This window comes from Rhagoletis zephyria, unplaced genomic scaffold (assembly GCF_001687245.7).
Source record: "Rhagoletis zephyria isolate East Lansing unplaced genomic scaffold, Rhagoletis_zephyria_1.1 Rzeph_scaffold_01104, whole genome shotgun sequence".
In the NCBI taxonomy this organism is placed as follows: Eukaryota; Metazoa; Arthropoda; class Insecta; order Diptera; family Tephritidae; genus Rhagoletis; species Rhagoletis zephyria.
In genome coordinates, this window is record NW_016158188.1 from 93105 (window position 1) to 111754 (window position 18650).

Sequence of the window (18650 nt, forward strand, 5' to 3'; positions counted from 1 at the left end):
TTTTAAGCTTGTAGATTACTTATATTGCAAGCTTACTTCAATAACTCCTTTAGAAATACTTGTTCCATCAGATTTCAATTAATAAAAGCAATATCTGTTCAATTTACAAATAAGAAGAGGTCATAAAAAAGCGAGTATTATCGTTACTTTTTTTCAAATATGAGTACCGGAATCGATTCTTCTTTAGAGTATTCCAAATGAGTACTGGTATCGATACTTTTCTTAAAAGCACTATCACTAATTCCACGTAAGTGCTCGCACTTGTGAAAACGAATTTTTTTGTAAGTTTAGATAAACCTTTTGGGACCGTCTCGCCGAATTGCTTTTAAACTAATCGAAATTAACAACAGCTTAACGCATTTCACATAGGCTCTTAACGAACTTAGCTTATCTATTGATACAACTAAAAATTGTGTAATTTTACGTATCATGTAATTAACGTTGCGATACCCAGTTATTACAAAAGAGTTTCAGTCGAAACTCAAACGTTAGCCCTTGTACATTAAAATGAGTGCCAACAACTGTGGAGAGTTAGTTTCAATAGCTACAACCGAGTGGGCTGCATTGCGCGATGTTTATCGCCGAGACTGGCCATTGAATGTTTACAGTTACTATGCATTGGAAAACTACCTAAACTGGTTGCGCAAAGACCCTGAACTATGCGAACGTGAAGTACGTATTTGGAGTGTGGATGACAATTGGCGGGAGCATGGAATTTACATTTTACAGGTAAACCGCTGAACGGTGAGAGAGTGTTCCGTCATAAAATAAAACTAAAATTCCTTGAATAGGATCGCACGAACTTCGCACGTACAGTCAGAGCGGATGTATGTTCCCCGGAATATATCGCACTTTATCAGTTGGTTTTCAATTATTTGGATGCATTACCGTACACTGAGCTACTTTTTCGCGATAAAACTTGTACAGCTGTTAAAAAGTATATCGAGCAGTTAGGATATACACCGAACCTAGAGGAATGTTACCCAGCAAGATTATATCACCTGAGCAAGAAAGATTGTCTCAAACTTGGAGTAAAGTGAGAGGAAACACTTATTTTTGTGCATAAATTTTAAACTGTCTTAATGCATTTTACCATTTTCAATCTTAGACAATGTGTAGATTTCATTATACAACCACTCAAGTTGACAGATGCCAAAGAAGTGAATGACTTCTGGCCATATAAAGGACTCGGCACTCAATATATCGTGGAACGCAACATAAAATACAATCTCACTTTAGGTGCTTACCATCACGACAGCGGGGAATTGTGCGCTTGGGTATTGTAGTACGTATGCGAAAGATGCACTTAATTAGCTCACTCTACAAATATTTGAAATTTTCTATTCAAAACAGTAGCGAACTGGGCACAATAGCATTTTTGTATGTCAAAGCCCCTTATCGGAGACGCGGTCTGGCTGAGGTTCTGGTTAGGCAATTGTGCCGGGCATTGGCCGACCAAGATCACGACGCTATGGCTCACATTGAGGACACAAATGAGGCATCGACCAAGCTTTTTACAAAGCTAGGATTTCAAGCTATTGAGTATAATTATTGGTTTATAAAAGCACATTTTGCAAACACAACACAAGTTCAGCAAGCAGAGGTTTTGATGGGGCAAACTATGAAGCACGGTTAAGGGTCAATTTGAATAAATATTTTAGAGTTAATTAAGAGCATTTAAAGATAAGAAATAATTTTTCAAATTTGATGTTAGGTAAAATATGCGCAATTTTTTTGGCTTTCTACCATCTTAGATACATTGTATATGCGTGTTTGTTTTATTTTCTTACGTACATAGATATGTATATTTTAAATTATTTCTTAGAATAAGATTTTTAAACTAAAATTGATTTTCCACCAAAATTTTACCTTTCTTTTGTTCGATGTTTTTCCTTAAGCCGAATTTCCACTAAGCATTAAACTTACAAAAAAAATGCCATGTGAAAATGAACTTAATGACTATGTTTTAACGTAATGATACAATTATTTTTTAATGCCCGACTTCGTCATATGTCATTTTTGCCATTTAATGCCTAGTTGAAATCCAGCATTAAAGAGAAATTAAAATTTTTACGTCGGAACGAGTATGCGTCCTTAATCTCTTTCCGGGGTCGTTGCAATGAAATCTTTTGTAGGGGAAATTCACAAACGGCAAGAACATCCATAACATGTACTATATTTACTATATTTCTGTTAAAACCACGTGCCAAATTTCATTTATATAAATTCGTGCAGCCGTGGTGGAGTGAAGAAAAGCCTGGCATGGTTCGGTTTCCCTAATTTCAAATCACTCTGTATTTTATTTCACATTTCATTTTTGAGGTTCGAAGGAACGGGCAGATCTGATGACCTTCACAAAAATTCATTCGCGTATTATATAAAACAGTCAGCATCAAATATCAGTGGACACATTGTTCTACTATAATATTCGGCGGAATAGCTGCGCTTGATTGTGTTGGCTTAATAAATGAAAAAGTGGAAAAAAGCAACGATAATTTACAAGGCGAACTTATCACAGTGCGTAGGTAACTGGCTGAGTTAGTGGGATCGTCGGTTCGAATCCTACTGAAAGAAGTCTGATGAGGAAATGTGGTGATTTCCGAAATAGCTATCACTTCTACCATTTTTTCAAATTATTGTTGCTTTTCCACGATAAGTTTTTCATTACAAACGGCCTCAAGCTCAATAAAAATTGTTGAATATAATATTCACAATTATTTTCATTATATCAATGACAAGGTGGGAAAGGAAGGGATCTTTGGAACCGCGGTATACCGAAATTGAATGAGCTACAAAACTGCATACTCGAAAATTTTTTGGAAGATAAGAATAAAAATTTTATAAAAATTTATATTGTAGAATGAACTATATTTTCAGAAATAATTATTGCAAAAAATTTTTAATGTGAATATTATTGAATATTATTATAGAACAAGGAGTACACTGACATTTGGTGCCGACTGTATGTTTACATATATAGTTACATAGATATGACTTTTCGAATAGGCAACCCTAATCAAAAGTATTTCAAACCAGAGCTTTCATAAAACTCCTTCGTTTGTAACTCATACATACATATCTTGTGTATAATGATAATGGATTGGCGCTTACACAAGTGTTAGTGTGTGGCCGAGCTTCTCCTCCGTTTTGTGTCGTGCGCCTTGATGCTGTCACACTAAGGGGAGGGACCCACAGTTTTACGCCGACTCCAAACGGCGATTGCCGAGGTGCGACCGCTATTAGAAACTTTATTTTTGTTTTTTATTTTTTGATGTTGGGTTGAACCAGGCTTGAACTCAGGCCCTGCGGAATGGTAGCGCACTGCTCACCATTGCACCACAGCGGCCGCCTTATATAAATTAACTAAATTCTACTTTACAAACGGGTGGAAAACCTTTTCAAAAGTATTTTTAAATTTAAATCTCCTTAAATCTCTTTTGTCTGATATTGCAATACAAACTTCAGTTAATTGATGAATTAACTTGAATTTAATTTTTCGAATACGTGGAAATCCTTCCGAATATAGTTAAAAAAAAATTAAGCATTTCGAAACCCATTTCGAATACCCATCTTTAAGTAATTCATTTAACTTATTAAATAATTTGAGATAATTTTTTAAACAGGCGGCAACACTTTTCAGATACCTACAAAATTTTCAAGCTAAAGATTTCTTAAGAAGATTGTAATATGGTATATATTTCCCAACTGCCTACTCAGTCCAAAGTATCACTTTTTGGCAGGAATGATTCCCCGTTGTATTTCTAGCCTGTCGATGTTAATGGCCTATCTGAAACCTGACATCAGCTGAGGGTTCGGGTTCATATTCTCCAAGCCGGCATCTTTCTGGGTAGATACCCTTAACTCACAGTGCTTTAAAAATTTTCCGTGGTCATTGTCGAAGGAAGAGTGTCTTGTGCGAGTATTTATCTTCATTGACATTGGATGATTGTTAACGCTGCAGGTCACACATCTGGCACACAACCCGATCATGGGTTAATTTTTAATACTTACACATTTATGTGGCAACCCGCTTACTTCTACACCGACGCCAGCTTGCTGGTGCACCCAATAGTGGAGCCTTAATCTCAAAGAGTCCGGAATAATCGCGAAAAGTTTAACACGCGGAGTCCCGAAAAACCCTATTCCTGCAATAATTCAGAAAAAGAAAACACGAAGAACCAAATAGGTACTTTAAATCCAAATGTATTTCAGTACGCGTTTCATAGGTTCATTTATATAACTTCATTGTTTAAAGCATCGCCCGTATTCTTTTCTTCTTCAAAAAGGCTATCACATTAGTCATCCAAAAGTGGAAGCTACTTTAACTGCTTCTTCTTATACTTCCTTTTAACTCTGTTTAATGGTTTCCTCAACATTTGTAAGTTTTCTTTTGACTGTGCTGCAGCGTCTAAGCTGCTTTCGTTTGTTACAAATGGAAAAGAAAACTATTTTACATATGCAAGAAAGTATGCTTTTAGACCAGGTCAATCGCCATATAAAAAAATATATTTAAAAAAAATTAAAGGGTGTCCTAGACCACCTGTCCACCCACTCTTAAATGGAGGGAAAGGTTTTTTTATTGAAAAAATGCAAAAAATTTGAGTAGTTAACAAGTCGGGGATGGGGATGCTCTTTCTTTTTGTAGTAGTACCGATTTCTGATTTCGACCGGAAGTGGGTTAAACTGACAGGAAGTAATTTTTTTTTTTTAATTTACTACATACATTATTTTACAACAAATTCGGATTGAAAGGCTAAAAATACGCAACTTTTGTTTGATAGTTTTTTTTCTTGGAAGTGCCCTTTTTCAAACTCTAAATGACCTTTGAACTTCAACTCGTACTGGACTACTGAAATTAGTCAAAATGTTTTTGTTCCAGCCTAATGTACTTACATACTTATATGTAAAGGTATTTTTCTTCGATCATATTGCCTGTCAATCTGCAGGAGACACAAGTTGCGTATGTACGTTTTGTTTTCAACTGCAACATTTGTAGAAGTTCATTGAAGGCAATTGTATACAGAGAAAATTTTTAAAAGGTTCCGAAACACATGTCGTTGATAGGTTAGGGCCAAGAATTTCCAAAAAAGAGATTGCCTAAAGATGAAAAATCGACCCTTATCAGGGGGTGGAAAACAATTTATGTCTTGGACACTTATGAAATAGTACTAAAATTCAATTTTTAGCGGTTGATAGGAGTAAACTTACAGCAAAACTCCTATACAGCATAGAATACGGACTATTTTGAGTTATGGTTTTTTGCTTTATTTCTATTGATCACAAAGGGAAAATGCTCCCTCTCTTCGTGTCTTAATAAAATTTCTAATAATCTTAGGAGGAGTGATCGTTATAAGGAAAATGCATATAATTTTAATGCTTTATGCTTGTTTTAGGCACCGAATCTAAAACCTTACTGCGACTATGCTCCGAAGAAAAATGCTTAGCTACTGCCATAGAGGTTTGCGTATTTTCTTTTATTTTTCTTGTGAAAGAAAGAAACTGAAGTCGATTTAAATTCAATTGAAACTTTGTAGGAGTGTCTATTTAGTTATACATATTTGTATAAGCTAGTTGGTAAAACAAAAAGCTACTAATAATGAGGAAATGCACTGCAGTACCTCGAAGGAAACTTTAATAGCATTTGAAGTTACACAAACTCCAAAAAGAAACGACTTTTAAATGTTCTCTTTTGACTTGTATGAGCATGACTTTATTCAACAGAAAACCAAACCAGATTTTAAATGCCATTTGAATAGTAAATACGAAGGTATAGTACAAGTCTACTGACACTACGCCAAAGGATGCCACAGTGAAACCATTTATGGATGGATGGAAACAAAGTCGCTACAAATCAGCGAGTCATTGCTTGCATTGTTGTTTTTCGCTGCTTGCCCACAGTTGTTCCGCAGCAACTACTTATATATAAAAATTTCGTGTACCATAGGATTTTAAATAACAGTTCATATTTAACAAAAAAAACCAATTACGGAGTTTACAAGGTGTCGTGTTGTCGTATGGCGAAAAGTTTTTAACGGCTAAATAAATGTTTAGAGGACTTGAAACCACAACCAACTATTTTTCAACGGTATGAGATTTCATATCGCGACTTCTATTGTAGCTGCCGAATCCCTTAAATATGGTTTTAGCCGTTAAAAGTTTACGACGTACAACAATACAAGAGTATAAATATAACACCTTATGAACTCCGTAATTATATATGTATATATATTTTTTTTTTGGGTTGTTGATGCTTTCTGTTGAACGAATTTCTGGTATACCGCCGAAGCCGGGTTGCTTCCAAACCGAAATTCAAAAGGGGTGACCGAAACTTGTCCCAGAAAATGGTATAAATTATTTATATACATATAAGTTATATTACACTAAAGTTAAAAGATAGCATAATTCTTACTTATTTTTTCTCACCAAAAAAAGTTATTGTTTTTTCACTGGATCTATAAAATTTATTATATTCTATGAACACAGCCAAAATATTGGGTGATTCCCCGTCACCCGCGTTCCATTCGAAGTAAAATTTTAAGATTAAAAGTCTAATTACGTCAACAATTGCAGGTTTCAGCTTGCGAAAAAGAGTTTACTTATCCTAGGCATACATGGCTCATCGGGTAGGATGTGTCTTTCGCTCTCGCCTCACTAGCGCTACCTTATTAAAAAGTTCACTTGCCGAATATTTGGAAGAATGAAGGAAAAAAAACAAAAAGAAAGGAACGAAAGTACGAAAAGAAACGAAAGAATAGTCCAGTCCTGTCAGGCGGAGTCTATCCACCCTCTTCGGCGTTCAACCGACGCGAAGCCATGGGCGTTGTGTTGACTCCTCTCACCTTACAGCGCCCCCTTAACCTTAACATATCCGTCTGTCAGTCATAAAGTCATCCTAAGCCGATCTGTCTATTATCCGTCGTAATAATGGTGTCCCGTATGAAATAAATAAATTACCAGGACAATGGGTCAAAAGATGACTGTCGCGTATAATACAGGACGGATGGTCACCGTACCTATACTACAAAAGATTTCGCCTATAAAAAAATATGTGTTAAACTAATAAGCGAATAATATGAGCACAGTGAACAAGGACAAATTCTAATATTTTTTCTTTACGATAGACCTAAGGCGGGAAAAAGGTAACTTTAATCGTTAATGAAGTGCAAAAAAGGCAAAAAAAGACGAAAGAATCTCTAAATAACGAATAAATGCTAACTGAAAAAATTTGAAATTGATAACTTATAATATACAATGGCTTAAAGATTCACGCATAAGCTAAAGCAAAAAAGTAGAAAACGGAATTGCAAAAAGAAGGAAAATGTGAGTAATAATCATAAAAAATTCAAAGCTATTACTATTTGAAGATTTAAGAATGCAAACTAGGTGGTTTATGTGAAAGGCTGCTGTTCAGCTACACAGCAGATGTCAGCGCTAGTGACATGCGTGATTTTGGTAGTGTTAGTGCTGAGGTGTGGTTCACACGCAGTCCGTATCGGCGTTTGATCCTCTCCCGTGGTTCAGCCCAATCTTGGGTTGCTGACAATCTCCGTCAGCTCTTAGATGCGCTCCTCGTATTAGTAGAGTTTCCCGTCGCTGATCCACTTTCGCCTTTCTCCAAATAAAACAGCTGTTGTAGGTGGTGTCGGTGGATTCGTGAATATTTTTGATGGTTCTCCAATTAGCGCCGTTGACGAAACCACAATATAACCAGTAAACAACCTTCGGTGAATTTGGCGACTGCCTTCCTCGGGGATGAATATGCTAGGGATGGAATTATTGATACACACGCCTTCCAAGCACGCAGGGTTGCTTTTAATAACCAAAAAATAGTTAACTCCAAATAGTTTCAAAAAGTATAGTGTAAAACGAAATTTATTGAATAATTCCACATAAAATGGTATACATAAATGACGCATTTTCTAGACGATTTAAATTAAAAGCATTTGAGAATTGATAGAAAAGTACTACGGATTGTAAATTTTTGTTAACTATGAGGTGAATGAAAATTTTCAACCCGGCCTGATGGTTTGATTTTATTACTAAGGCGTCTAATAAATTCATGACTGTTAGTTCTAGAAGAATAAATGTCAGTAAAGACAAGTCTTTTTTGTATAATTTCTGATTTTAATTGCTCAACTTCTTTTGAACCAGAGCAACTGTCAAAAATTTCCAGCTGCAAAAAGGTAACGAATTGGCACAGCAGAAATGTAAATTTTTCTCGCCATAATAAAAAGTTTTTTCAACATGGAACTTTTCTACTAATTGACATGAAATTACTATCCCAACGCTCGGAGCGCTGCCACTGAGGGCCTTTGCCAACTGATTAAAAAGAGAAAATTTGGAAAGACCAAACAAAAATTTTGAGATTTCTCGTTGTTAATACGAATACCACAGTTTTTACCTAGCTCGTAGGACCACGCAAAATTTTGACAGCTTGTAAATATGTATACACATAAAGTTGTTGGCGGTAATAAGGAGTCAAAATTAAAATGGAGAAAAGAACAAAAAGCGTAGGTTAGTTGTCAGTTATAAAATAAATCCAATTTATTTGCGAATATTTGTTTATTCTTTTTATTGAAAGGCAACCACTCGGAAAAGCTTGTGTTAATTATATTGATAACAGAACCTGGCAGCTCGCACGTTGTCTAAATTCTCAAGTAACATAAAGTCCACAAAATAATAAGTACACCATGTACTCGTATAAATTTTAACAATACACAAAAATAGAGCTTTCGCACGAGTGTTTGTTTGGTTTTTCAACACCATTTATAATTTTCTTTTAATAAAATCATGATTTGACAAATACTTAAATTTATTTATCTAATAATAATACAGCACACAACCCTGAAATCTAAGAAAAAGTCTGAGGAAGGCCATTAAATAGCAGCACACAACCCCGTGCCTTCCTCAGGAGTGAATATAACTACAACAACAACAACCCAAAAAGGTTGGTTACTGTCTATACTGTGGACGAAACTGGTTGTGGCTTCAGTGCCGCTGATGTACATTCGCTACCGCTACGTCCGAACATACATATGTATATACGCATTTGCGCTTGCCTGTAAACATGTATCCATATTAAGTCTAATGCCAGTGGCCCTTCCTTTTTTCTTCGTTATTTTGACATATTTAAACTTACCTCCAATTCCAACTTGTTTATCTCCTCCACTTGAATATGGGCCAAGACTCTAATAGTCGGCGGTGTCCTAAACCGATACACTCCTTTGAAAAATAACTTTTCTTTTAATTGGTACTGCACTTCCACTATCTTTTGGATGCCGTTTTCTGCCTCCAGGGACTTTTATAAGGGTGAATTAGCCTAACAATTTTCAATCAAATAAACCGCAATTCGGCACCGAAATACCACTGTCAGTTATCACATTCACACGCACACACCCACGCCACTCATCAGGGCAGCACAGGTTGCTAGCTGAGCGATACAATAGCCGTCATCGATTCGCCAACGGTAAGCGAGTGGCGAAACGAACGAACTTAATGAGGTACAACCAAACTCGCTATCGTCCATCCTAAATAGCTAACTTTGTTATTGCTTTCACATGCAAAATGTTTCCTTAAGCGACCGGAACTCAAACATAGCGAGCAGAGAAGTGGCGAATCGATGACGGCTAATGTTGCCGGCATTTATGCAACATCATGGCTGCTTCGCGTACACACACACACACACTGGCAATCTCATTTCCGCTCAAGCACAGGCATGTTGCGTATCATGATATCTTACGAACAATTTTCGATCAAACTCTTATAAGTTATTAAATACGAATAAAAAGTTAGTCGTTACTCGCGTTACACTTTCGGCACAAGAGATATTGAGCAGTGCTGATTTATGAAAAATTATGCGAAACTTCTCAAAAGAATAAATTATTTGATTTTAGCATATTATTAGGAATTAAATGAAGTGCATTTCTTTGTAAGCTTTTGTGTAGTTTGCAAACAGAAATTAGAAGGAAATTTAAAGAAATATAAAAGATAAGTGGAGTTATGTACCGTCACTCGCGTAATACGAAATGAGTCACCCGCGTTACTTCCGAAGTAAGCGCAAATAAGTCAGTTCGCTTTTTGGTAAGTTTTGTTAGGTAAGTCCGACGCTGGATACTTTTTTATGTATATACATATATATGCATGTATTTTTAGTCGACTTCAAAAAAAAATTTAGGAAGTTATCAATTCGTCGGAATATTTTTTTATGTATGTTACCGCCTAGCCGTTAACTGCTTAAAGATAGTATCTCAAAGGCGGTTGATTTGGATCATGAAGAAATTAACGATACTCTTAAATTTATATAGGAGATTTGAAGTCGGTTTTGTTTTTCGCCTAAAAATTACTTGTTTGAACTACGTACAAAATAAATATATCCAATTTAACTTCTTAAATAAATTTTACTTGAAATCTGATAAATTTGACATATTATCGGCGTAGTGGTTAGCAGTGCCTACTACCATACCAATTAACAGTTTAAAAATCCTTTTGAATAGTACGAGGTCAATCTTATCAGAATTAATCACAAGCCCACATTGCTAGCTTTTAGTACCAGTGCAAATGACCATACAGAGGTCTAGAAACTTTCCTCTGCCTCTCCACAATAGCCTTACTAAGTTGATGTCAACTTCAAGTTTACACTTGACTTTTACTATCTTCTCACATTAAAGCCCCTCTGAATATACAAACCATGAAGTATTTGCTGTCCATCTATAGCTTTAGCAATGGTATGCCTACGCAGATTCACTTATCTGCACTTAAAGCAGGCAGGCTTGGGGAAATTAAATAGCTTCTAGAAAACAATAAATGATTTTAACATTCCATTAGAGGTGCATAATCTACATTGTGCCTAAGTCCAAGTGCTGAGTATACAAATATGAAAGTTATTTGTAAAGGTAATCAAAGCAACAAAAAAATCTTATTATATGAAAACAGTATTTTTGTTTATGTAAACACTTGTAAATTACGAGTAGATAAGTAAGGTGTTCACTTATCTTGAAAATTTCACTTTAAAATCGTCTACTTCAATTGTGTTGTTTACTTTTCCAATGCAATTTTTAAGCGGAAAACCAAACCAATATCTTATCAATATCTGAATATCAATATCTAAATAAAATAAATTTATTATTCAATGTTCTTGGGCGATTTGCTCACGTGCACACGTTTTAGTGGCAATCATTCTCGTGAACTCATTGGATTTCGCCTAACTACAAATGATTTTCCATTACTTCATCCTGCCAGATTAGACTTCAACCTTTTAAATCTCTTTCAGGTGACGAAGGTTGCACTTACATAAAAGTCATATTAACCCGAGCTTGTACGAGAGAGCCGCTTCATCTACCGACTGATCGATTAACACTCGCTTCAATCAAACCATCAAATTGTTGGTGAGCACTTGTTATTAGTTGAGTTTTCGGATCGAAAGAGTCTCTGTCTGAAACCTAGTTTGGTATCAAACAGCTGCGATAGGCCCTTTAAAACTCTGACCGAACTGGTTGTGCTTCTCAACATCACTTTGGCACAAAGGTCTAAAGCGGCTTTAAAATCGACAAATATTTGGTGCATAGTGAATACGTGGTCTATGGTGAATTTGCCAGGTTTAAAGCCACACTGATATGGCCCAATCAGTTCGTTGACAGTGGGGTTTAGCCTTTCACAGAACACGCTCGAAAAAGCTTTATACACGCTCTTTATTAATAAGGCTGATCCCACACAGAGCAAACTAAAATGCCGGCAGCTCCAACAGTTTTATTATTTTTGATTTGTACCTCGTTATAGTCAGGCGGTGGGACATCGACACCGTCATTATCTCCTAAGAACTCGGGTTTATCTTCTCCACTACTTTCAGTGCTGCTACCATTCACCGCTCTCACACATCTAGTGTTTCTCCAGATCGCAGCATGGTTCTGTTGACGATATCTTTTTCTCCTCAGTAGCTCGCTGAAACCCGCCTACCTCTTCGGCGTCCGTACGAAGTGAAAGCGAAATATGTTGCCACTGCTCGCATATGTCGGTTTTTGTCGAATAGTTCTCTCTGAGAGCAGGTGTGTCGAGTCGAGTAGCGAATAAACTGGCCGTCTGCTGTTGTAGACTTTGCAAGGCCTTTTGGTTTTTTTTTTAACTTGCACCACCCACCGTGTATCTTGGACGACGGTGATGTCAGGCATAGTCTCTTAAGGACACTAACGAGCCGGCAAAGGCAACTTCTCCACCAAGGGTCTGGACATTTCACAACCCTACGCTGAAATCGTAGTCCTTTTTGCGTTCACCGTGTTCGTCATCAAAATAAGGCGGTCTGATCCGCAGCTCCTTTGTTCCTTTTATTGTTGGTTTTTTTACGTGGCGGATCCCAAACACACTGCACAACCCATTGCTGGGGATTTACCTTCGCAAATTTTGCTCGCATGGAAACGGGAGCTGAATTGCCACACCGAGGATACTTTTTGTAAAAACTGTAAATCACATGAACTCGCTTTCGATATCGGGAAAAGAAATTGATTGAACAGTCAATTTTGAGCTGCTCTACACGGTAACTAGCAGCAGATAGAAACCCAATATTTATACACGAGACGTGGTATTTGTTTCGATTCTGTGGATATAATTTTATCCTGTACACCAACGTCCAAAAAATTAGTTTTGAGATCGGCCCTCTATAAATCTATAAAGAAAAATGGATTCCATAAATACTTCACATAAAACTGTTTTTGTCTGATCTCAACCTCGATTCTTAATTTACTCAATTTAAATTTAAATCCTACGGAAACTAAGCCTAAGTTTGTTCTCTTTTAAATGTTTTACAGCTTATTAAGCGATCGCGTTATACTAAAATGAATCATAGGCCATCAATCAATGAAAATCGATGTCGCATTGCATCGACCGGGAATCGAACCCGGGCCGTCCGCGTGGGAGGCGAACATTCTACCATTGAACCACCGATGCAGGTGATAAAGTTTTTCAAAATTATCATAAAATTGTATAGTGTCCGTCACAACAAAACAAGCAAACAAAGTGTTTAAGCTTTTATAATACAAATACTAAGTGATAAGTTGCTCACTTTGTGCTTTATCGCAATCGTGCTCTATTGAAATTCCCATAATCAGTTGAACTGTTGAAGAGCGGACTTCGATTCAGAAGCTTTTAAAAAAAAGTAACCAAATATGAGTATTTATGTATATAAGTATGTACGTAAATCACTAGAGATTACTTTTCGTCGTATAGCTTTATAAGAAGTGAAGCTCGAGCTTAATTCTTGCAAGCAAACTTTTATTAACGTAATTTTTTTATAAAAAAAAATGTATTGCATCGGCCGGGAATCGAACCCAGGCCGCACGGGTTCTCAAGCTACTACAAAAACACATTTGCAGTTGGTTTCGATAAAACTTTCTCAGATTCCTTCATGTTTAAAAAGCCAAAAACCCTGATTTTTAGGAGCCATTTATGGGTCAATCAGTTTAAAGTTTTTATACAGTAAGCTACAAGTTTTCCAAAAAATATCGAGCTTCATTTAATTTTGCGATAAACCAAAAATATCAGCTTTTTAATCCCGTTTTTTTAAACGGTTTAAAACCTGAATAAAAAGCCAACCGTTATTATTTAAAACCCCGATTTTTTGGAAACGGTGCCCATCCCTAATTAAGTAATTTCGTAAAATGTAATAAAGCTTGATATCTTTCGGAAAACTTGTATTTACTGGAACTAATGTCGAATTTCCACTAGGCATTGAAATGACAAAAAATGTATATCATTTAAAAAAATGCCATGTGGAAATGAACTTAATGACTATTTTCGAATGTAATGACACGATTATTTTTTAATGTCCGACTTTGTCATTTGTCATTTTTGCCATTTAATGCCTAGTGGAAATCCAGCATAAGTATTGACATTTATAAATGCCACGACTCATCACCATAATTATTTGAATTCAACGTTTGAAACGAAGCAAAAAGTGCAATTAATTTCTCATGTGAAATTTTCCAAAAAAAAAAAAAAATTATTCAGGGCGCCAAGAAACCAACCAGGCGCCAATTTATATGTAAATAAATTATACAAAAAATACATCGATGGCTGAGTGGAAAAGCGACCTATCTCGACAGCCAGTTGGAAAACGCCCTATCTCTGAAATTGATTGAAGAAAGTCCTATTTTAAAATTTGACTGAACCTGTCTCAGAATTCGTTTCAAAAACGCCCTGTCTAAGACATTTTCAATGTAGTTTCATTTCAGATAGGGCGTTTTTAAACCGAATCCCTAAATAAGGCTTTCTTCAATCAAATTCTGAAGTGGGGCGTTCTTGGAAAGTTTTCTGGGATAGGGCATGCTCATGCGATTAAAACATCAATAAAAAAAAAATAAAAATAAAAGTATTTGCATCGGCCGGGAATCGAACCCGGGCCGCCCGCGTGGCAGGCGAGCATTCTACCACTGAACCACCGATGCTCGTGGCGCTGGATGCTCCGAACTCAAATTTCCCTAATGCTTTCTTGTCGATCTTTTCTTTTGCTTAGATTTATATTTATGTGCATACATACCACTGTTAATGTCGGCATTGTCGGTGCGGTGACTTGTTCACGCATACATATTTATCAGTGAATAATACCAAAGTATAAAAACAGCGAAAGCATCGAAAGCTTTTAAGTAAGCTGGAAGTACGTGCACGTAACATACATACATACATAGTATGTGCAATTGGGGCTTTTAACTAAACTTATAGCTCAGTTATGCATACTTGGCGTTGCATGAGAATTGTCGCATAAGGAATCTGTTAAATGAGCTTCACATGTAGAAGTCTGTTGAGTTTTGATTTTTACGTACAAATGGTATAGCAGTGCAAAGTATGCATAACTGAGCTTCTACGTACATACATACATAGATACACTGAGAAAAAAATAAAGCAAATCGTCCCAGTGGGAAAAGGAAATGTTTGTCAATGCATAAAGTAATGAACATGCACGAAAAGATGCACGATTTTTTCTGCAGATATGTTATACGAATGTGATGTGTTGCGCGTCGCTTTATTAAACTAGGAATAGAATCTGTAAACAAAAAAATTAATAAAAAGTTGGCTGTTGAGATAACGTGAAGAAAACATATGTAAATATAGCACTGCGACCGAAAAGCATACGTAAATTTGTTCTTAAGTTTTTTGTTTTGCTTGTGGCTTCAAAACCACAAATTACCAGCCCGCTTTTCATTCAGTCGTAGTTGTTAATCTTTTCTTGGTAGAAAAAGCAAATGTCTTCCCGTTTTCCCACTGGGACATAAATATGACTTTGAGCCAAGCGGTATTTTGTTTACATAGGACATACATACAGATTTTTGTTTGTTTTCGTTCAAATACATTGTTGATCTGCACTTCACAGACGCTTTTCCCTATTTTGGAAAAAGTAAACTAGAATCTTCTGGAAATTGAAAAAAAATAGTAAGCACCTCTGCACACTCGGCCACAGCCATAACACGAAAAAAATGTAGGTTTCTAATGAGGCCGAATTTGTTTTACAAAATAATTTTCGTGTTCAAAGATTTCAAATCGTTAACATGGAAAAATCAAAAAATCATATCATTCTTTTCTTAGCATGGATACATAAATGGCGGCCGTTGCGGTTTAGTGGTTAGCAGTATGCGCTGCCGATCCGCAGGGTCTGAGTTCGAACCCAGTTTCCGACCAATTACAAAAAATAAAACATTAAAAAGAAACGTTTTTCTTATAGAGGTCGCCACTAGGCAGGCAATGGCAAACCTCCGAGTCTATTCTCCCTTGAAAAACAGTTTATCATAAAAAATAAATAAAATCGCTGTTCGTAGTCGACGTAAAAGCACGGTTAAAGCGCAGCTACCCACGTACGTGAAAACGGAGAATGTATCAACTGACACGCTTTGTCTTATGGGAACTGCGTGTTAACACTCTCTCTCTAACCACAGCAAATTTGATAAGACTAGTGTGAAACGATACGAGTAAATAGAGTACATACTCGATACTTTTCGAGTAATTCAAGTAATTTTGGTATCGATTCTTTTGAACCAACTACTGAGTAGGTATCGAAAAAAACTAGTATCGAAACCTGATACCAAGGCGAATTTTTTTCTTCCTCTAGTAGACCTCGGCCAATGCTTTAGGGCTGTTCAAACGCCAGTGACCTTCAAATATTGAAGATGTAAATTTTTTTCTGAAACCAGTATGAAATAAACTTTTTTAACGGATATTTTTGCTGTTCTTGCATCAGGGAATCCATTTCCATGGTTGCAAAAACAGAAAAACTTATTGAAATATTTTTTTAGTTGATTTCGCGGAGTTCTTAATTCAAAAGGTAATTTTTCATTTAATAAGACCTAAAATTAAATTTTTGATTTTTATACCCGAGCGCACATGTGCACAAGGGTATTATAGTTCTGTTCACGTAACGGTTGTTTGTAACAGCCAAAACGAATGAAGAGAGATATAGAAAAATGTATGCATAAATGATCAGAATGAAAAGAGAAGTCGATTAAGCCATGTCTGTCTGTCCGTCCGTCCGTATACACGATAACTCGAGCAAAAATTTAGGTATCTTAACGAAATTCGGACCGTAGGTTGCCCTTTACCCAAGGAAGGTTGGTGTTGAAATTGGTCGACATCGGACTGTAACCACGCCCACTTTCCATATAACTATATTTTCGAAAAAATGCAAAAACTACGATATTACAGTAAATATTCAATCTAAATTGTTAAAAATTATGTAGTAAGTATGTGAAATAGAATTACGGAAAAAAATAATATTTATATGAAATTTTTGGGAAATGGACGTGACCCCGCTCACATATGATGTAATGATGTACCTCCGTAGCCGCTTCACCAATCCTTACCAAACTCGGTCCGAATTAAATTGGGGCTTTTATTATGGCTTCCGCCAATTCTGCACTAGAATCGGGACATCCCTTTCAATTTGGCTCTAACGTGGCTTTTGAGAAGAATAAATATTTCAATAAATTTTTGTTACTTCTTTCATCAACTAAACCAGAGCTCTTCATTCCATAAGCACTTGTAGCACATTTGTAGTTGGTTTCCCTGAAGTGTAGGAACATATACGAATACAAAAAAAATATGTATCGCTCTCCTGTATGCCCTGACACAATTCATATGAAAGTGCCTGAGTTGCATATGGAAGGGCAAAGCAAAAGCTCTCAGGTACTGCAGTAAAATTTATTAATTTACACAAACAAATTTTAGATGAAAATGGTAAAAAATACGACAGCATTGAAAAAAATTTATATTTTAAATTTATTTAATAATTGTATAGTGAGAGTGTACACGAAATTTATTGAAAAAAAAACACATGGCGTTCATTAAAGGGTGTGTGTGCGAAATCGTTTTTGCAAAAATGCTTAGTGCAAAGCGCAGTATATGTTGTGCTTTGTAATTATTAAACGAATGCCGAAATAGTACTTGCAGCGCCATTTTCTCACTTGCCAACAAATTTTTTTGGGATATTTCAAAGGGGATATAGAATATGGATACGAGTGGAAAAGTTAAACCTTATCTTGCAATATGATTTAAATATGCAAGAATTTAGCCACAAGTTCGCTATAATTTCTTAACGCACTGTTTTATTCCACATACATATCTGTGATCAGAAGCAATAACCGCCTAAGTCCAAAAACCTGAATCGAGTACACTTTGTACAAGTATTTACTTGTTTGCTAAATTTGGGAAAATCAACTGAACCAAGTTCTGTGCTGTTATTTTTGAAAAAAAACCATTCCAGATGTGTCCTACTCGATTTTGCGAGGGTTAAAACTAAAAGAGCGCACGAAAGTGGAGAACAAAAGTGGTATCGAATTAGAGGAGAATGTGGAGTCGGCCTATGATTTTCGGAAGCGCCGACCGGAATTCGTTTTGAAACAGAAGAATTAAACACAAGTAAACGATGAGCTTTCTCATTGCTTAACGTCTCCTGTTTCAGCACTTTCAAGTTACCCCATTTCAAAATACTGTGGACTGCAGATCCATAGGCCGCTGGTTCACATCCGGCTCGAAGGACCATGAATAACTCAGTGAGAGGGGAGACCAAAACTAGTGGGTATCTGTACATAGCATGCACTTAGGCGCCTGGAAAAGAAAAGGCATTTTCAGGTTTTCATACGCCTTTCTCCGCTGTATGTTGTTATATTGAATACGGTCTTTGAACTAAAATTTACGTTTACTTTGGAGTACAAGTAGAATCGAGTATTTCCTAGCGATACTTTGAGTAGCATCGAGTTTTCTCTGCGATACTTTTAATGAGTACAGTGAGTATTGGGTAAACTCTACTTTTGAAACATTGTCGTGATTTATGATTCAATAATAGAAAGGTTTTGTAATAAAATAGTCTGCTCGCTTCCACACAAAAAATCGGCTCCTTTATAGTATAGAATGTTGCTCACTCTACACTAGGGTGGGTCGATTCCGGACTTTTTTCGATTCGAGATTTCTAATAGTGCGGAAAAGTTGCCTTAGTACTTACTGATTCCAATGCAATTTTTCGTTTTGAGATCGGACTGCATCTTCAACCCCAACTCCGGCCTTGAAATTTCAGAAATTTGCCTAAAATCGTGAAATTGCCTACCTAGCGCCTGAAATACGCCTCTCATGGCAAAATGTATAAAACAAAAGTTGTTTGTCGCGTCATTAGCTACCGAAAT

The 18650-nt window shown here is 36.3% G+C and overlaps 1 protein-coding gene and 2 non-coding genes across 3 annotated transcripts; 1 reads left to right on the forward strand and 2 right to left on the reverse strand.

Annotated features, from left to right (window-relative positions):
- Window positions 1-493: 493 nt before the first annotated feature.
- LOC108362791 (uncharacterized) lies at window positions 494-1667 on the forward strand. Its single transcript, XM_017615935.1, has 4 exons — window positions 494-729; window positions 792-1036; window positions 1109-1285; window positions 1354-1667. The coding sequence occupies exons 1-4, from the start codon at window positions 508-510 to the stop codon at window positions 1634-1636; spliced, it is 927 nt and encodes a 308-aa protein (XP_017471424.1). The 5' UTR covers window positions 494-507; the 3' UTR covers window positions 1637-1667.
- Window positions 1668-12865: 11198 nt separating this feature from the next.
- Window positions 12866-12936, reverse strand: TRNAG-CCC (transfer RNA glycine (anticodon CCC)). The gene has a single exon. It is a non-coding gene; the product is annotated as a tRNA-Gly (tRNA).
- A 1425-nt stretch (window positions 12937-14361) lies between these two features.
- TRNAG-GCC (transfer RNA glycine (anticodon GCC)) lies at window positions 14362-14432 on the reverse strand. Its single transcript has one exon. It is a non-coding gene; the product is annotated as a tRNA-Gly (tRNA).
- Between the last annotated feature and the right edge of the window lie 4218 nt (window positions 14433-18650).